At 41.9% G+C, this 19,220-nt stretch overlaps 1 protein-coding gene across 6 annotated transcripts in view; it reads left to right on the forward strand.

The window, feature by feature from the left end:
- magixb (MAGI family member, X-linked b) overlaps nt 1–19,220 on the forward strand; it is a 64,557-nt gene that overhangs the window by 32,064 nt on the left and 13,273 nt on the right. For all 6 annotated transcript variants that reach the window (XM_088289801.1, XM_088289800.1, XM_088289803.1 and 3 more), the window contains 9 exons: nt 305–424; nt 3,837–4,010; nt 5,958–6,120; nt 7,935–7,999; nt 9,755–9,916; nt 12,542–13,043; nt 13,509–14,043; nt 15,365–15,428; nt 15,522–15,935. In XM_088289801.1, the coding sequence (XP_088145927.1) occupies nt 305–424; nt 3,837–4,010; nt 5,958–6,120; nt 7,935–7,999; nt 9,755–9,916; nt 12,542–13,043; nt 13,509–14,043; nt 15,365–15,428; nt 15,522–15,935 (2,199 nt within the window). The remainder of the gene's footprint in view (nt 1–304; nt 425–3,836; nt 4,011–5,957; nt 6,121–7,934; nt 8,000–9,754; nt 9,917–12,541; nt 13,044–13,508; nt 14,044–15,364; nt 15,429–15,521; nt 15,936–19,220) is intronic.

Raw genomic sequence — 19,220 nt, forward strand, 5'->3', positions numbered from 1 at the left:
ATCGAGATTGATTTCAGTCAAAAGAGCCTAAACTGTGTTAACATTTAGGAGACGAGAGTTATTTCAAATGTGTGCGAAGACACAAGCCAGTGAAAGGTTCGTTGGTTACAAACATGGTCTTGGGACTATTTATAGCCTGCTGAATTGCTTAGCTTAAACACTGATGTCAGTGGCTTTGCACTAATTTATGACATCCAGGTTAAAGCACACTGCCTTGATTAATTGCCACTTAAGAGCTTACAGCGTTTCCAGCCTCATTGCTTCGATGTTGGACTTCATATTTCATGTTGTCTTCCTTTCCCAGGTACGACCAGACCGCCTCGAGTGGGGGAAATCTCCGGGACAGACTATAACTTTGTCTCTATTGAGGAGTTTTTTTCTCTGGAGGAGTCAGGAGCACTGCTGGAGAGTGGCAAATTTAAAGGTAGGCCGCAACCGCTTTATTACACATTGGCACACGTTATTAATCATGCCTCTAATTGCTTCATGTCAGCACTACACAACATAAACATTACATTAATTTACAACACAGGCACAGAGACAACAAGCGGTTAGCACCTCTGTCTACCAATTTGGAGGTTTGGGGTTTGAATCTGGGCTACGGAATGTCTGTGGGGGATTTTCATGTTCTTGTGCGTTTAAAAAAATAACAGCATGCATGTAATGAGCAGGCTTGCTGATGAAATGCTGCAGTTGTCAGTGAAACAAACAATGATTTTTTTTTTTTTTTTTTTAGAGCTTACCGTAGTTCAAATCAGGACCAGTTGTGTCATTCTCATTTTAGTCAGGGGCCACTTTCACCTCTAATGGATCTCAAGTGGGCCGGACCAATTTGTTTATTTGTAGTGTAATAAGCTGCAAATAATGACTGCCATGAATTCCAAATGTTCACATTGTTTTTATTGCAAATAAATACAAAACAGCAAATAAGTAAGTTCAAACAGAAAATATTCCTAAAAGTTATCTTGTTGCAAATCATCTGAGTAATCTGAAATTTCAACAAAGATAAGGGCAATTGCAACGATATTAGCAATCAGCGTTTTAATTTACACAAACACAACTTACACATAACAGTTGATCTATATACTGTGGTTATTCCATTCCAATCATCCATGAGTAAGATCGACCCATACAATGCTGATACCAGTCGCATGGATGAGTTACGCAATTTTCAATTTTAGAGCTGCCCTTGAATGAATATTCGAATAATTGATTCATTTGTCAGTTATTGTTTCGGTTGAGCTGCGCGGTGGACAACTGGTTAGCACGATGGCCTCACAGTGCGTAGGTCATGGGTTCCATTCCGGCTCCGGCCTTCCTGCGTGGAGTTTGCATGTTCTCCTCGTGTCTGCGTGGGTTTTCTAGGGGTACTCCGGTTTCCTCCCACATTCCCAAAAACATGCATGACAGGGCGATTGGACTAAATTGCCCCAGGTATGAGTGTGAGCGCGGATGGTTGTTCTTCTTCGTGGCTGGCATCCAGTTCGGGGTGTTTCCCCCGCCTACTGCCCGATGACATTTGACAATTGACAGATATATTATGATGCACTGGTTTGTTCTGTAACGTTCAATGTTCAGGAAAGCTGGTGGAGACGCGACACTGCACACAGGCTGGTCTCTTATTAGCAACAGGCTGCAAAGTAGGGGCTGCGGGTGATCTTTTGTGACGTGCTAACCAGTCGACCACCGTGCCGCCCCCACTACTTGCAATCATTTTCAATTGACATTAATTTACACCTCCAACACCACAAAGTTCAGAATGCAAGTTCATGCCTGTTAAATGTATTCATCGAAATACATACAAGTTGTGACGGTGTGTACGTGTCTGTACGGTTCCACCAAAGCAACCTCATTTGGATTGATGCTGTTGTCTTACATTTTGATTTTGAAATGATTTCACATAGTTCGACGTGAGCGATTAATTTTCACAGAACTGTATACTTCACAGTACAAAGATGTCATATAAGTATTTTAGATGACATAGAACTTTGCTCCTGAAACAAGGCATCTTTCAGTGTAAAATCCTGCATAATAGCCCAATTTCTGAATGTCATTTTTACGTGGTAACTGGTCATTTAAGTACAATCTCCATTGAACAAAATTAGCAACAACTGTTGCTTTAATTGAAAAATTGCTGTTAATGTGTTTGCTATCACCGCAGGCTGGTTAGCACCCACCCACTGGCTGTACGCTGGACACGCTTGTTTTAGCCTGTTTTTGCACAGCGTACAAAAGACGAATGATAGATGTGAAAAGATTTGCTTTGTGTATTTTGGCTAACAAGCGCTACTCAGCGCTGGCTTAGCTTAATATGTCCTGACAGATTGAAAAAAGATGCATGATCATTTGTCTTTGTTGTGGTCTAAGAGAGGCATTGTATTATAGTGTCCTGTTGGCTCAAACCGAAGACTCCCCACAGGTTCTATCTTCGATCGGCTAAGCGTGCTGCGTCTGATTAAAACGGACGCATGTATTAGCATCCTTAATTTATGGGCGTTTAATGGGTGCAATAACCTACGTGCGTCTTACCTGCCACACATGTGACATTGATAGACACATGGCTCGAGCTAAGCAGTCGAGGCGAGCAGCTTTGTCTCACTTCATAAATGTTCGCCCAATGTTGAGATGTTGCATTTAAAGGTGACTTTTTCTTTATAACCTGAAAGACATTGCTGTAAGTACTTGTACTGGACATCATTTGGTTTATTAGGATCTAGAATGTAATGATTCACAATTACACTATACTGTATGTTTTAAATGTTTAGTAACAAACCCCCAGTTGGCTCCACTCTGGTGGCAGACTAACCACTTTGCGCTCATGAACTGGACATCCATTAGTTTTTTATGGAGTACTACTACACATTTTTTTACTGGTTCCAGTGCAGTACAGTGGTACCTTGACTTCCAAGTGACCCAAGTTAAACATATTACAAGATATGAGATGTTGACGAGCCGTTTGTTTGATTTTTTTTTTTTTGTTTGTTTGTTTGTTTTTAGTTTCATCAAAAAATTGCATTATGAATAAACTCGACAACAAGCAGCAGTTTGGTAAAGAGAGAATAGTCCTTCAAAAACTAGAGCAAGTGGTTGCTTGAAGCCATTCCCACCTACTGTTAAATTAAACTGACCAAGACAATTGCATGTGTTGTATTTAATCAAACACCAAATAACTTTTGTCTAACAAAAATCAAATAAAATGCAAAATGCTGTAGATGGGCTTCTGATACTAGCATCGGTTTTGTGGTGTTAAAACCCTTAAAGGTCAAGTCAACCCCCAATAAGTCTTTGCAATCAAACATTCTATGCGCCTTCACTTTTCTAAACATGGCATTCTGATTAATATTGCGTTTGTGGAATCTGAGTTAAGTAGCAAAATAAAGCCGGTTTTAGCTATCTCAGGGGACGACCATTTTGTCACTTCTGTCGATTGACAATGACAGTACAGTTGTTCTGGGCTCAGGTAATAACTCATCACGGCTCACATGTTTTCTGAAGCTGAGCTCTGGTTGGTCATTAGCTTAGCGGCAAAAGTGACAAAACGGCCGCTCCCTGCGATGCTAAAAGGTTGGATTTTTTTTTTTTGCTTACCTAATATTCCGCAATCGCAATTTATCAGAGTGCCCTGTTTGGACTAGTGGGCCTGCATAGAACATATTCGGGTCAAGAAATTTTTTTGGTTGACGTCACCATGAAACAACGGATTTTTGAAAACCAAAGGTGCAGCCACAAATGCACCCAGACCAACTCCCAACATTTGCAATTTAAGACTGACATGGGTGACTCGAGTTATGGTTGGTATGCATTTGACTCCAAGTGCAACTTGCTGTTTGTCTCAGGGAATTACTACGGCACGCCTCGCCCCGTTCACATCAGCACCGAGAGCCCCCCCATCACCTACCAGGAACACCGCAACCTGCTCAGGAACTTTCGCATGCGCAGCAAGTCGCTCAGCAACCTGGAGAAGGCTGCGGCCCAAGCTGAGCGTGGCGAAGATGACCTGGGCCTCCCTGGCAAGTATCAATAAATTATTTGCCAAAATAATCACGATTAATATTTTTTCTTACTGTTTATGTTTTTATAAAGTACAGTTTTACAGAGTGTATTTCCGTCATGTTTTGATTTACATGCTTGGTCATGGAAGAAATTCAACTTGTATTTCAAGGCGCCACTGTTTAGCGGTATTTCTTGCCTGCTCTACTTCCAATATGCGTATGTGAGTGATAGAGTTTTATTGTTATTTTTATTTACATTTTGTAACCAAGTTCAGTTGGGCAGCGCCACCCGCCGTCGTAGTTCCAGTGTGCGTTTGAGAAGAATCAATCGTTAGTGCGATTAGCATGCTATAAACTCTCAGTGGGGTTGTGGCTTCATCGATTGGTGGACTGGCTCCACATCAAGGTCAGGCTGCCCTTAGGGCAAGTAAGCAAGGCGCTTACCAGATAAGTCCTGCACTTCCATAAAGGAGGCTGAGGGAAAATAAAATGAAAGGTCATCTAAAAAGGAAGCAGATCGTGTAATGTCATCATGGCCACAGAATTTATTGCAGGTTCTTAATTTTTTATGTTTACTGTACATTTGATGGTTTATAGGTTGAGCCCTGTAAATCAGTGTTGGGCGGTCATGAAGGCAGGCAGGGATTTGCACCCTTGCGTGGTGGGGATGATTTTCTACTCTCAGAAACCCTCTCTCAAGTGTTTTCATTACTTTCCAAGGTTATTTTCAAGGATGGACTTTGGGACTAAACATGCTTGTGCTTGTGTTACAATCATTTGCAGTAGACGTTTAGCGAAAATGACAAATTCATCTGCTTGCTTTGGTATTTGTTGGCCTCAAGAGATCATTTTGTTGCGGTCTCTATTTTTCAGGATTTCTATAACTTCTGATTGATGAATTCATTGTAATATTAAAAAATATATACAGTATAACAAAAAACATGGAAACAAAATAGACAGGTTAACGAATAGCATCAAAGGTCGCAGTATATATAAATTTTTTATCCTCTGTGAAAAAAGACTATTATTACGGTTTACCGACACAGTAATAGTAGTTGTGAAAGCCTTCTTGGTTTGTGTCTGGATGACGGTGTAATAGTGCCCTCCAGTGGCCAAGTCACACACACCAGAAGTAGCCACAATGAATTCATTATGATGCACAAACTAGTCAACGTTTTACATTCTGTTTAATCATGTGTAATTTGTTTAACAAAGTAACTGTTTTAGTGTTATTTTATTCATTTAAAACATTTTTATTGTGATTTTTGGGGAGGCTGGACCAGATTAATGATATTGTCACTCATGCAGTTATGGTTAAGTGGTTTGAGTTAAGAGCATGGTCGTGGAATAAATCTCACTCATATCTTAATGCATCTCAGTTTTTCAGCTCCTTGGTTGTTGCTTGATGTCTCCATCCATATTTTTTGCTCTTACAATGGCTGAGCAGTGTGTGGCAGCATATAGGATGAAATCTCTTGTGGTGACCGTTGCACATCTTTGACGCCGGGAAGAAAACCACATTTGGATGTCTGTCCACTGTAGTGACCGGTATGCAGGAACAAGTTAATTTGGGTGTGGTCCAAGATAAAAGCGTGCTCTCCTCTGGCTTGTGCTGAGTCATCATTTGAACTCAGAGTAATACTGTAATACGGGCAGGCCAGTGCCGACCTGTGCCCAACATCACTCAGATCCACCTTGGAGCTCACGACTGAAGGACGTCTTTAAGGACAATTAGGAGGAAAAAAATATGCCATTCTCCTGTGTGTGATACGCATGCACAGTCACACACGCTGCCTCCTGAGAGGGAGGAGGAAATCGACAGAAATGCTGACATTGAGTCTTTTACCTCCTCTGCAGAAATGCCAGCATCAGGGCATTGCTGTCCTTTTCAGTACGGGCTTGCATGTGTTTAATGACACGTCACCTTTGCACTCCTCATATTTTTCAACATCTTCCTTCCTACAGGAGGACATCGCTCACCCATGGGGCGCCGAGCATCAAGTGGTGGGGTCGCATGCGTCCTAGAAAACGGCTTTGTGGGCAACAGGGCCATTGACAGAGGGAGAGGCATGATGGCGGATGACTGGGAGCAGACCTTCAGCGACCCGGGAGAGTGTCACTACATAGAGTCAGTGCTTTCATGTACACTTGTCAGCAAAAAAAAAAAAAAAAAAAATTGCAATAAAGAATACATATATAATGGTGCCATGAGATACGAGTGACGCCACTTCCGAGTTTTTCTTTTAGCCATTTTTTTGCAAATTATGATGAGAGCGTTGCATGGAGGCAGTGGACTTAACGCACTTGACAGCAAGCAGCAGATAGTGCACAACTGTTCAAAAAAGAGACTTCAAGCTTTTTAATGCCATTCCTGCTTGGAATTTAATGTAAAACGAGGAATTACAACAAATACGGGATACATTTCCAACAATCATCTTACTTCACTTTATATATGTCTGTTTATCTTAACGCTAACAAATGATGCACGACACCTTAGACAGACTAATGAATGACATCTTTGCGGTAATGTTATAACGTTTTAACAAGGTTATAATAGTCTGAGATTTTTCTTTATAGTAAGCATTTATCTCGTTTTTGTTTTAGGTCGTTTTTAGAGCGGGTTTGTTAAGTTTGATTAATGTTTAATTTTTGGAAAATGCCTTATTCGTTTATTTGTATTAGTTTTATTATTATTATTAGTTTTTTAAATGTAATGATTATTTGTTGAATGCAAGTTAAACTACTCGCTAAGTAATTAATTAATTTAATACACTAGTGTAAACTAAAATTCTCAAATAATTATTTGACCTACCTATACGGATGTACAGTACAGCAATACCAAAATAAAATCATTTGAAATAAACCCTGAAAACTAATGTATGCTAATTAACAGGGTAAACTGGAGTACATTTGCATAATGATTATTGATAATTTTAAAAAATATGATTACTGTTAGTTGTTTTATTAACAACTTTTGTTGTTATTTTACTTAGTTAATGAAAATGTTTTTTTTTCAATTTTAGTTTTGGTTCACACTCCACATTATATACGTATGTCAAGAGAAAGAGTAGCATAATGTCCATTGAATTAAAGCAAAAAGTGCGTCTTCATTATGTTTAATTGTCATTACTGTTTAATTTTAGGATGTATCATTTTATTCTTGCTATTTCTCATACAAAAAAACATTACATTAAAAGCATTTTTGTTGGGGGGTTTTTTTTGGGGGGGGGGTCGAACAGATTAATGCCATTCCATTCATTTCAATGGGGAAATCAGATTTGACCGTCTGTATGAGTGTTTTCTGACATGAACCATTGAGCTTGAGGCACCACTGTATAAATATTGTCATCCATCCATCTTCTGTACCGCTTCTCCTCACTAGGGTCGCGGGGGGTGCTGGACCCTATCCCAGCTATCTTCGGGCAGTAGGCGGGGGACACCCTGAACTGGTTGCCAGCCAATTGCAGGGCACACAAAGACGAACAACCATCTGCGCTCACACTCATACCTAGGGGCAATTTAGAGTGTTCAATCGGCCTGCCATGTATGTTTTTGGAATGTGGGAGGAAACCGGGGTACGCGGAGGAAACCCACGCAGGCACGGGGAGAACATGCAAACTCCACACAGGATGGCCGGAGCCGGGATTGAACCCACGCCCGATGCTGTCTCTCACTGTGAGGCCATCGTGCTAACTAGTCGGCCACCGTGCCGCCCTAAATATTGTCATATTGGAGCATATATCTGCAGAAAATGAAATATGGTCAAAAATATGTTTGTTTTTTCATCTCTTTTTGTTTTTTTTCAGAGTTTTCTTTGTACTCACCTTTAACTCTATTGACACATATCGGACGTAGGGACAAATGTTCCTTAATGTACATCCTTCCAGGTGCATGTGTGTCTGTGTGCTCCTTTTGATTTGCATTCCCTTTTGTCCCCAAAAGCCACAAGAGGACCAGCTGGCAGAGTCCTCGAGCTCCGAGCAGGGAGTCGCTCTTCGAAAACGAATGTGAGCCTCTTTGTGTCTTACTTTCGTTCTTTCTTTGCCATTTGAGCATGCTATTATCAGGACAGGCACGTGTCACCGCAGAGCAGCCTAAACGATGCTACATATTTGTCAAGTACGGAAATAACAGCCACAGCCAGCTGGTTGAAGTCAAATGAGATGGAATGAGCTTTTGGCTGAACCGGGACGGCTGAGTGATTAAGGACGAAAGCTCGGCATCCATGGCAGAGCGCCAGGCTCTTCAACCAAGGCTGGCGGCTCGGTCGACACATTATTTCATGACATTCATCATATGACTCGCTGCATGAAATGAGGGGACATTTCTGGTCAAATTTCCCATAAATTTCAGAGAATTTAAGATGAGGATTTTTTTTCAATACAGTGAACCACACTCTATCGTGTGTTCCGGGTTCGCAATTCTCGCTATTTAGCAAATTTCTTTCATCCAGTTTTGAACTGTTTTGTTCAGCCTCCTGTTTATTTTGGATGTAATTCTATTTTTAACTACTAGATGGCGAGACACAGTTTTGTAAGTTTGACCCTATAAGTTTGAAAGACTGAAAACAGGAAGTACTTCAAGCACAGCCAACACGGTTTGCATAATATTATTGTGTGATCAACTGCGCTTGTTTTCTCTCAATTTATTGTTCAAAATGTGTTTGTATTCATTTAGAACTCTGCTTAAAGCCCTGTCAAATGTCATAAATGCGTTCAAATTATTTCTACAAAGTATTTAAACGGGGTGTTTCTTTATACATATTTCACTCATTCTGGGGTGGTCTGGACCATAACTCCCACAATGTAGGGGGTTTACGATAAAGTGACAGTGAACCTCCTCTATTTGCTGGGCTAGGGACAAAGCGTTGCGGTGAATAGTGAAAATCTCTGCGCGATTGATGCAACTCCACCCCCAGTGGTTTATTTTTCAATGTCTAAGATGCCACAACATGGCAGCAAAAGCACTTTTGTCTCCTCACTTCAGCATAGTTCCTTGGCAGCCAATAATAGCTGAATTGGCGAATGTTGATTTCTTCCAAATTGGAAACTTTGCATGAAATTGTTAGATAAGAATATACACACCTCCTTTTCCATTCAGACATAAAATAACATGTAATGTAAAAAAAAATAGATTTGACCTGTTTTTTCAAATGACCTTCTGCATGATTAGAAATCCCCCTTTTTATTATAAACTGCCACCTCCAGAGAGAGTCTGGTTATTGCCAAGAGAGGCACCTGAGAAAGGTAACCACCCGAGCACACATTAATTCTGAGGAATTGAATTACAAGAAACCGGTATTTCCGAAGTCCCCATCCATAGGAATACACGTGAGTGTGAATTGTTGTTAAATGCGCACTGTGATTGGCTGGCGACCAGTCCTAGGAGTAGCACACCTCACACTCAAAGTTAGCTGGGATTGGCCGCAGCTCAGCCGCCACCGTAATGAAGATGAGTGCTGTGCAAAATGGATGGATAGGCTCACTTTATGTGCACGTCAACTTAGTAAACTATTTTGGGTAAGTGCCATCTGGTGCACTTTGATTCTCTCTCCTCCCTCTCTCTTAAAACCTGTCAACAACCATTAAGTTGCACAAACACAACTGAAAGTGATTCACTGCTCTTTTGCGCTAATGCTCGCCCCGTGGTCAGTCTTTCACCGGCGCCTATTCGGCCTCTTTTATGATTGACTTCTCTCTGAGGTAAACACTCACGCTATCTCACATTTTTTTTTTTTTTTGTGTCACTTTCTTTCTTTTCAGGGTTCACCGAGTACCCAGAGGAGCTTCAGGGTTTTCTTGTGCGCACACATTTGATCAAGGGCTCCAGAGGCTTTGGCTTCAACATTGTTGGAGGCAGTAAGCCAAGAGAGTTCCTTCAGGTCTATAGTGTGACTTCAAGCGGTCCCTCGGCCCTCAAGACAGGTGACTGTGCACTCAGCAGCCACATCATTAGGTACAGCAGTGCAGAACTGCAGGGCATCACATTAATAGATGAAAGGCGAGAGTTGGTGTGATGCACTGCAGCTCTTCGCTTGACTGTGCAGAGGTGAGAAGCAATAGTCTACATTTACTTCATTACATTTATTTACGTAGATTTTTGGATAAATTGCACTTGTCAGAGTAGTTTTAGTAGTAAAGTATGTGCGGTCACTTTTACTCTGTTTCATTGAGTTTCATTCTACTCACCACTTGTATTTTTATCAACAATATTCACCGATCTAACATAACTACTCGTGACATTTGACTCCATTTTACCAATCAGTCACAGGGCCGCAAAGTCTCTGCGACTCCACACTGAAGGAAGGTTTTTAAAATGATTCAATTGCGTGAAACATGGCACACATCAGAAGTTACTGGCCAGTTTTTCACTTAATTGAAGTTTTTCCACCGAATGATTACTTTTACTTGAATCATTATATTCGAAAGTAACAATTATTGTCTCGTCTACCTACCTCTGATTCCGTGCTTATGCTAAATCACTTACTACTCAAACCAGTTTATCACATTGAAAAGGACAGAAATACCAGTAATTCTTTCCAGCACCCCCCAAAAATACCAACAATTTTAAAAACAAAATAGCACTGCACAATAATAAAATAAAATAAAATAAAAAATAATAAAAATATACAAAAAAACAATAACAGCATAATGTCAATAAATGTTTTTCTTTCATTTTTAACTGAACTTATCGTCTTCACAGTTTGTTTGTTTTTAGTTTTTTTTTGGGCTACACTTTCAGCAGCTTCTTCGAGTTTCGAACCTTAGAAATATTCATCCACTCTGCTTCAGTATAGTACATGTCCATCCTTCTTCGCCATGTACACTACATGCACCCCCTTTTAACTGATACTTCCAATGTCTCTGCGAGTTAAACAAGTGAAAAAATGTCAGCCAAACGACAGGTTAGATTTAAATAAAACTTGCAAGTCATGTCACTCCGATTTTAAGGCACCATAGTAAAACATTTCAAACTGATTTAGTGAAATTGCATAATTGCAAAATTCCATGGCTGCCCTGATGATGTTCGCGTGGAACGCTAACACTTTACAGCAAACTGTGCACTATAATGACCTGGAATGTTGTAAAGAACAAACGAGCATTTTCTCTCTTCACTTCTCTGTCCAAACTCTTTGGGATTATACTGAAAATTGCTGATCTCCTGCAGCAAGTGTACTGTATATCGTAATCAGTCGTTAATCCCCCTGGATACCACACTCTAATCTGCTGATCATATCGCACGTATATGCAATTTGCAACCTACCGATGTATGTAAACACGCTGGCACAGGAATGTCTGAACAAGTTGGTATCAACACGGAAGGGAAAGAGAGTGCAGACAGCCTGCAGGGACTGATTGAGTCGATATCTGTTAATAGGCTGCGTTTGAGGATTAGTCGCTTGGATTGTCTACACCCACACAAAATACAAAAATGCAGCGGCCTATTTAGTAGCGACGCTTTTCAACAGGAGCACTCCAGCTCAACGACACATCTGCAAAGTCAATTTCCTTCTTCTGGAGTCAAGGGAAGAAAATGTAATACGATTGTATATAAGTGTAACATATTGGGACAATTAAGTCACTGACAAATCTGATAAGACTGCAGTGTGTTAAATAGGATTTTCCATGTTAAATTCAAAGTAGGTTTGACATTTCAGCTTCTGACCCTCAGCATTTTCCCTCAAGATTTATTAACGTTTCGTCCATTATAAACGATCAGGATTCTTTCCACTGGTGAACCACAATCCCCCCCAACGATCCCCAAACAAAAGTCACACAGAGGTTGTAACCGTGAGATCTGCACCTATAAATACAAGTCCAGTGGTGCCTTGAGATGGGCGTGACGGCAGCTGGGAGTTTTAGGGAGCTGAGTGGTTGGTTGTATTTTTTTGTTTAGTTTTGTTTTACCTTTTGCTGTGACTTGTGAGCGCTTGGAATACAAAAAATGTGCTAAAAACAGGAGGTTGACGCACATGATTTGCCCTTCGCAGGCCACATAAAATGAAGTTGCTGGCCACATCTGGCCCCCCGGGCCTTGAGTTTGATACCTGTGCTCTACAGGGTTTGCGGGGGTGCTGGAGCCTATCCCAGCTGACTATGGGCGAAAGGCGCACTACACCCTAAACTGGTTGCCAGCCCATTGCAGGGCATTTGGAATATTGTATATTTTATTATTTTATTTTCTCTATATATAGATTTGAATAATCGTAAATACTTTTGATGTATTAAGCATTTAAAAAAGAAATAGATAAATACATTCTTTTACGCTTTTTTAAAAATAATTTCTCAGGTATGTGAAAGCAGGCAGGTTATTTTCTATGTACTGAAAATGTCCGTTCAACATTCCATGATGTTTTAATTTTTTTTTCAGAAGTTTTTGAATTATACTGAAATTTCTATTTTTATATATGTACAAAATGAGTGTTTTTTTTAATCATGAAAAATGACACTATCTACGAGTTAAGTGTGGCCTTGAAGGCTCACATAAATGTACTGCGAAAGAAAATACAAATAGAAGCATCACCTCACCGTGTGTTTGTGCTTTGGCAGCGGACATTCTGGTGTACGTCAATGACGTTTGCGTGTTGGGAGTGTCTCACAAAAAGGTGGTGCAGATGCTCAAGTCAGTCCCAGTGGGCCACGGTGTGGATATTGCCATCAGAAGAGGCTACCCCATGCTATACAACCCCGATGGGTGCCCCAAAGAGCGTTTGCTGGATAGCGACGACCCCGTCCTACTTCCCACCACCTCGCAGCCTGAGCCTCTTCATCATCTACCTCGCCGCCTGACGCCTACTCCCCAGAGCCGCCACCTGAATGGGCTCCACGGCGATTACGTGGAGCCCGGCGTGGTTCTCGATGCCAACGGAAACGCCACTTCCTTTGCCAGCAGACAGTCGTCACTGAGACGCTCCAGTTTGAGCAACGCCGCCTCACCGCCCCTGACACGCCCGCCTCGTTCTCTGAGAACTTTAGCCCGACTGCAGTCGCTTGACCCGACGCTAGCAAGCCAGAGTGACAGTGAAGTTGTCTCTGCTATTGGTTCACACAGGTAAGGTACACCTAATTATGCGATCGGAATAGCGAAAATCTATGAATAATCTCTAAAAGTGGTTTGTTAGGCATTCCACGCAAAAGGGGTTCAAAATATATTAAAAAGAACAAAAAAAAAAAGTGCACTGTCTGGATCCAGATACGACTTTTAAGTAGTTGTGTAGTTTTACTCAAACTTTGGAACTACTTGACGGAACAAAATGGAGTAAATTCAATTTTTTTTCAGTGTACAGTGGCCCTTAAACATACTTTTTAATGCCACTTTTTAATCGGTGAGATTTTGAGCTGTAATTGTTTAGGATAAGTAGGTAAAAACAAAAAGAAATGCATATCGTGAACAGCAAATCGCAAATAGGTGAGGGTCAACTGTAATAACAATTCAACATGATTTCATTGATGATTCAACACATTTTACAATAATGTGATTCATTTTCAAATCAATTTCTTTCTTTTTCCACATCAGGGCATCAATGATTCGTAATCACAACAACAACTCACTGTCAACCCCCCAGCATCCTTTACGGTACGGCACATCCATCAAGTCATCGGAGAGCGACCTATCCACTTGCACGCTGCCCGTGTCCCGCCTGCCGCTGCCTCAGTCGCCCAAGAGGCCCTCGTCATCCCCGGGCGGCCCCCGCAGCGTTCACGCCCGCCTCTTCAGACCGCAGCCCTCTCACCTCCGACCTCCTCCGACGCCAGAGAGCCCCCGCCACCGCAGCTTTAATGGTTTCCATGGCAACTGCAGCCCAACAGCCAGTCCCTGCAAGATGCCATGTGCGGGCGGCGGGTTCGGCGGAGGCGAGTTGGTACCGGTGGCGTTGGCGCAGACTGAAGTGGACAAAGGCCTGGGTTTCAGCATGATGGCCGGCGGGCCGGGGGGCGGGATGACCATCGTCAGGAGAGTCTGGGACAGGAAGCAGTGCAACACTCTGCAGCCAGGGGATGCTATTGTTAAAATAAATGGAGCTGATGTGCAGAGTCTCAGCCTTGCTCAGGTAGGAAACTTTGACCACAATGAACTGCTTTGAATGAATGATGAAGGCAATGACGGCTTTTCATTCAAAATTTCTCGCCATCCATGCCATTACTTTTGACGTTTCCAAAAGTCGCCCATTCATTACCAGTGAGACATTCTACTAAAAAGTTTCACTTCCTTCCCATTCCTAATTCAAAATGTTCAACTCATTCAAATATGTCAACAAAATACTTAAAAACAGAAGTGGTGATTCAAATCTTGCACTCAAGTAAAAAAAAAAAAAAAAAAAGTCAAGCTCAATAAAAAAGAAGCCTCTGCTCACAAACTTTTAACTAAAAAGAGGCAAACTATTTTGTGTGGATTTTTTTGGGGCAGTTATGCCAAGTCACCAAAATGGTCCGGTCCATTGTACACTATACAGTCAAAACAAAAAAAACAAAACCCCAAAAACATTTTTACGTTTAAATTTCTGACAGATTTACATTTCAGAGTCTGTACTTTTAAGAGTGGAACCAGTACTGACAAGTCTTTTTAAATATGTACTTCTTAACTCATACATCAGCTGGAATTCAACTGTTCACTGCCAAGTACGTTTTTCAGTGACTTGGTGTGGAACAGGGACTCACCTATGTCTGTGAATATCACGGCAGACATTCAATGTGAGCCATGCCATGATGCAGCATTGCTCGAGTTGAGTTTCCTATTTTAGTTGTATAGCTGTTAATAAATTATTTGGCTCTAAGAAGCCATTTCTTAGTCCCTGTGTTCGATAAATTGATGTGTGTCAAATGCAAAAAAATATTAGTGTCAAATTTCACAAAAAGCAAATTTTCCTGATTTTTGCTCAGAAACCTGTGTTTTTGGTCAAATCAACCCATGTCATGCTGCTGAATGACAAAGGGATGGGATAAACCGATAAACAAACCTATTTCTGTTGAAAAAAAGAGTGTCTAAAAAGAGTGTCAACCTCAATTTCTTGAGGGCCATTTTCCTCAATGTTTTAGAGGTTTTCTTCTGCAACACACCTGATTCAAATGATCAGGATCGTTATCAGGCTCTTGCAGAGATTGCTGATGAGTTGATCATTTGAATCAGGTATGTAGCAGGTGGGAAACTTTTAAGACATGCAATAAAGCGGCCCTCGAGGACTGGAGTTTGAGGCCACTGGTCTATGCTTTTGTTTGGTAAATTTTGATATTTTCTGAGATTTATTTTGCGGGTCTTGAAAGACCAGTCAAAATGCTCTAAAATAGCTGCGGAACTTTGAAGCTTTGAAAACAGCTGCCAGTGAATGAGTACAGTGTAAATCCATTTGTCATATCTACACATTATTTTAACAGGTGCAAACAGTTCTTCAAGAGCACACTAAACAGGGAGAAGTCACACTGTTGGTGTACAGGGGAGGTAAAAACTAACAAAAAAAACCCATTAAAAGTCAGTTTTCAGTGGTTTCTTATTTCTGACTATTTTTTTTATCTCTTTCATCGTCATCATCAGGCATCTATCAACCCACCATTTCCCCCAACTCCATTCGGAGACTCCCCCCTCCTCTGCTCCGCCCCCCTCCACCACCCGGTGGCTCAGACAATGTGGCGATCCTCACTGATGCCTTACCCGTGCCCCGTACGTCATTCAGCACCCCGCCATCCGCGAGTCAGATGGGCTCCTCGCTGATCCAGAGCACCAGCTTCTTGGAGTCCATTCCGGTCACACTCACCATGGAGCCCAAAGACTGGATCACTACAGGTTTGGAGGATGATCCCGGCAGAGTCACAGAACCCGATTCAGGCCTGGAAATGCGAGAAGACGAGAGGATCCGACCCTTGAGAGGGTTCGATGTGGAGCTGAAGAGAAAACCAGGGGAGGGTTTCGGCTTTGTCATTGCCTCTCAGGATCTGGAGAACACCAAAGGTTAGTTACATCTCCTTCCTTGGTGATAAATGTTTGAAGTGGCTTGGTATGCGAGAAGTCAAAAACTGTGCAGTGGAAGTTGGCACTGGAACTAATAAATATTTCTGTGAAAATGTATGATCACATTTGGATTGTACTTGTGATCAGACCCACTGAAGTACAGGCTATTAGAAGTTTTTGGAATGTTAGGAGGAAAGAAAATCAATGCAGGTAAGCCCAAGACCCTATTTAGTGAAAGTTTTGCTGATTACTCGCTACAGTGCAGGATTTTGTCGCAAATGGACTGTTAATGCTGCCTCACATAGCGGGAAGAAATAACCACAAGTCAGAAAGCCGACACCAAAGTTTGGAATCAATTCGCACATAATAAAAGCAGCTCAAGTGTTACGTGCCTTTCGCAAAGTACAACTGTCAAGTTACGCAACTACATGTCTCTGGTAAAGTAAACATTGTTAGCTAATATCGAACCACCTCTAGGAAGAACAAAACTGTTATTCGTAACAGGTGGTTTCATTGGAGGTGAAGAGGATGGTGCCCTTTCAATCCCGTATTGAACAAACTGTAACAAAATACAGTAAACACATAAGCATATTCTTGCTGAGCTGACGATGGCCTCAACTGACCGCATCACATATACATATGTGCGTATACAAAGTATAAAGTGAACGCCAGTACAGCCCTCAGATGGTCCTCATACTCCCACATTCACATCACTCATCAAACCATGGGGCTGTTCAGAATGTCAGATCTCCTAAGCTTTATGCCACCTTGCCTTCATCTTTGTTGGATTACACCATTGGGTCAAGGAGAGATGAAAAAGTGCTTCATTTTCAACACTAGCAACATTTTTAAAGTCTGAAACTCGAACATCGCTGTCCTATTGCTTTGAATATTGCTGTCAGAATTGTGGGTAATATCATTTTGACTTATTGGTTGCTTCCAGGTTTATTTCCTAAACATTTGTTAAAGTCCAACAACTCTATCCTCCAAATACTTCCAGGTAATCTCAAAGGAAATTTCCTGGGAAAAAAAACGGACTGAAGAGGCTCTAGGCCTGGCCTTTAAATGCCCCCACAATCTCCTAGTCGCAGCTACTACAGTGGCGATTCGAATGTGTGGTTAGTGACCCCAAGTGGACAAAAATAACACCTGCACCTTAAATGCATCTACTGATTATTGGTAGTGCAGCGTATGAGTGATGCTATGAAAGTAAGATCAATAATACAATAACTATTTGGTCAGTGCTTCGCGGTTTTCGTCTATTGCGAATTTGCAATGATAAACAAGAGATTAGTAAACTAAAGAGTGGGGAAAAATTAAACAAACCTTTCCTGATGAAAAAGTTCTACCTCTTAAAATATTGGCCCAAGGTAAGGACGGAAGCACTTTAAAAGGACGAGGACGGACGGGGAGGTTATTTCTGCATAGTTATCTTCACCAAATAAACTCGAAGTCTTCCAGGTTTTTTATATACCTTCATCAAGGCTATACTAGTTGAAAAAAGTGAAAACAATCCACAAAGCTTTGTATTTGGATTTGCTTGTCCATCGACAGTATGGGTTAGCTAACAGGTCATGTCCTGGAGGATATGGAAGAGACGAGTGCCACTTGCTTACGTACTTAAAAATTATGGCATTTTTCTCTGAGTAAATATTTGGAATCTTACTCATATCACATTTGACGGGTTGACACGCAAAATGACCTTCTTATAACAGGTCGACACAGCATTTATGTGCGCTCCCACCTGACGAGACAGTTTATACCCACGGTGGGAGGAGTCTCATGCTGCCTTGATTGTTTTGTGTAAAGCGCATCCCTGTGATGATGAATGGACCCGTCAGAACATCCTTTGTCTTCTATTGGCTGCCCTCCGTTCCACCGCGATGCACTTCAATTTGCTTTACGGCTCAAGCCAACACGCACGTTCAGAACGTCTTTTCATGGCCAAAGCGATGTTGCGGGTGCACCTGTCCCCGCCTCTGCTCCGTCTTCATTGCGTAATCGCTCTCTCATTTCTCTCCTGTCATGTCACAGAATGAAGTCGTCCCTGTCGCTCAACATTACCTTCTCTCCTTCACCCCCCGCCCCCACCTCACTCGTTCTCTCTCTCTCTCGCTACGTCTCCCTCGCCACCCCTTTACTCTGCAGTAAAAATGTCCGGTGTGGTTTTTCAAAAGATTAAAACTCAGCCTACCTCCCTCCCTCCCTCTGCCTCCCACCCACCTCCTGCTCTCTCTGTCGCTGGCTGACTGCTTAAGAGAAATGCTCCTGTGGTAGAGAGGGGACAACGTGCGTTTGAGCTCCTGGCTACATGTGAACATCAGCGTCTTGGAGAACGGCATGACACGGAACTGAGGAGTTTTGTTTTTTTATATTTGAAACCTCTACTCTCCCGAGAGCCATGCTGGAAAGACTACAGTCCGCTTTGAGGACTGTCAAGGAGTCTAAACGTAATGATTTGCTTTGTTTGCTTCTCCCTTCTTGTTTTTGACTCGCAGGTGCTGGTTTGCTGCAGTGTTTTGTCCTTTTAGTCAGTTGTATGCATCAGCTGGAAGCTTTGAATCGTGGAGCCCGAAGTTTGCTCTGCCAGACGTGTTGACTGTGTGCCATGTGGAAGTTGCATCCACATGCTCACAGCCGTGACGAACAGGATCTAAATCAAGCTGTGTTCAATGCTATTTCAGTCTTTTAGCAAGGAAAAGAAAGAGGATGTTAGAAATAGAAAAAGTGCTACATTGTGAGTTTCTCTGATTTGAAGATGAATAGATGTCTTTGATTAAAAAAAATAAATACTGTTGTTTAGAGCATCCATTTGCAAAAAAATTAAACATACCCGTCCAAGTGTGTTTTGGACTTCAATTATTTGTTTGACTTTCCCCCAGACCTGTGGTTGTCCTCAACTAAAATGTAATGCAGGCTTTCCCTAATGGACAGGGCACTCAGGGCTGTAAAATGAATGCGTTTAACAGATATGACAGATGCTGCTTGGTCAGGATCAACAGCGATTTGTCCCCTCAGACATGTACTAAGCGTGAGCAGGATGCCCGAGCTGATCTGGGTTGCATGGAGTGGCTTTTTCATGATGGCGGAAGGTGGAGGGGTGTGTTGGTGCTGGTGCTGATGCTGATGCTGGTTAGTGATAGTTCTCCTCAGTGCGGCATGTTGTCACTGTGCTGGCTGTGGTGGGATTACTCTGGGCAGGACATCATGGAATGCCGCAGGGAAAGACAATTTGATAGGAAGGAGCCCATTTGGATATGTGCTGGTGGGGTGTGCGTGTGTTTG

This window comes from Idiotropiscis lumnitzeri, chromosome 3, assembly GCF_059441095.1.
Source record: "Idiotropiscis lumnitzeri isolate Australia: NSW breed Sydney's pygmy pipehorse chromosome 3, RoL_Ilum_1.0, whole genome shotgun sequence".
Taxonomy (NCBI): Eukaryota; Metazoa; Chordata; class Actinopteri; order Syngnathiformes; family Syngnathidae; genus Idiotropiscis; species Idiotropiscis lumnitzeri.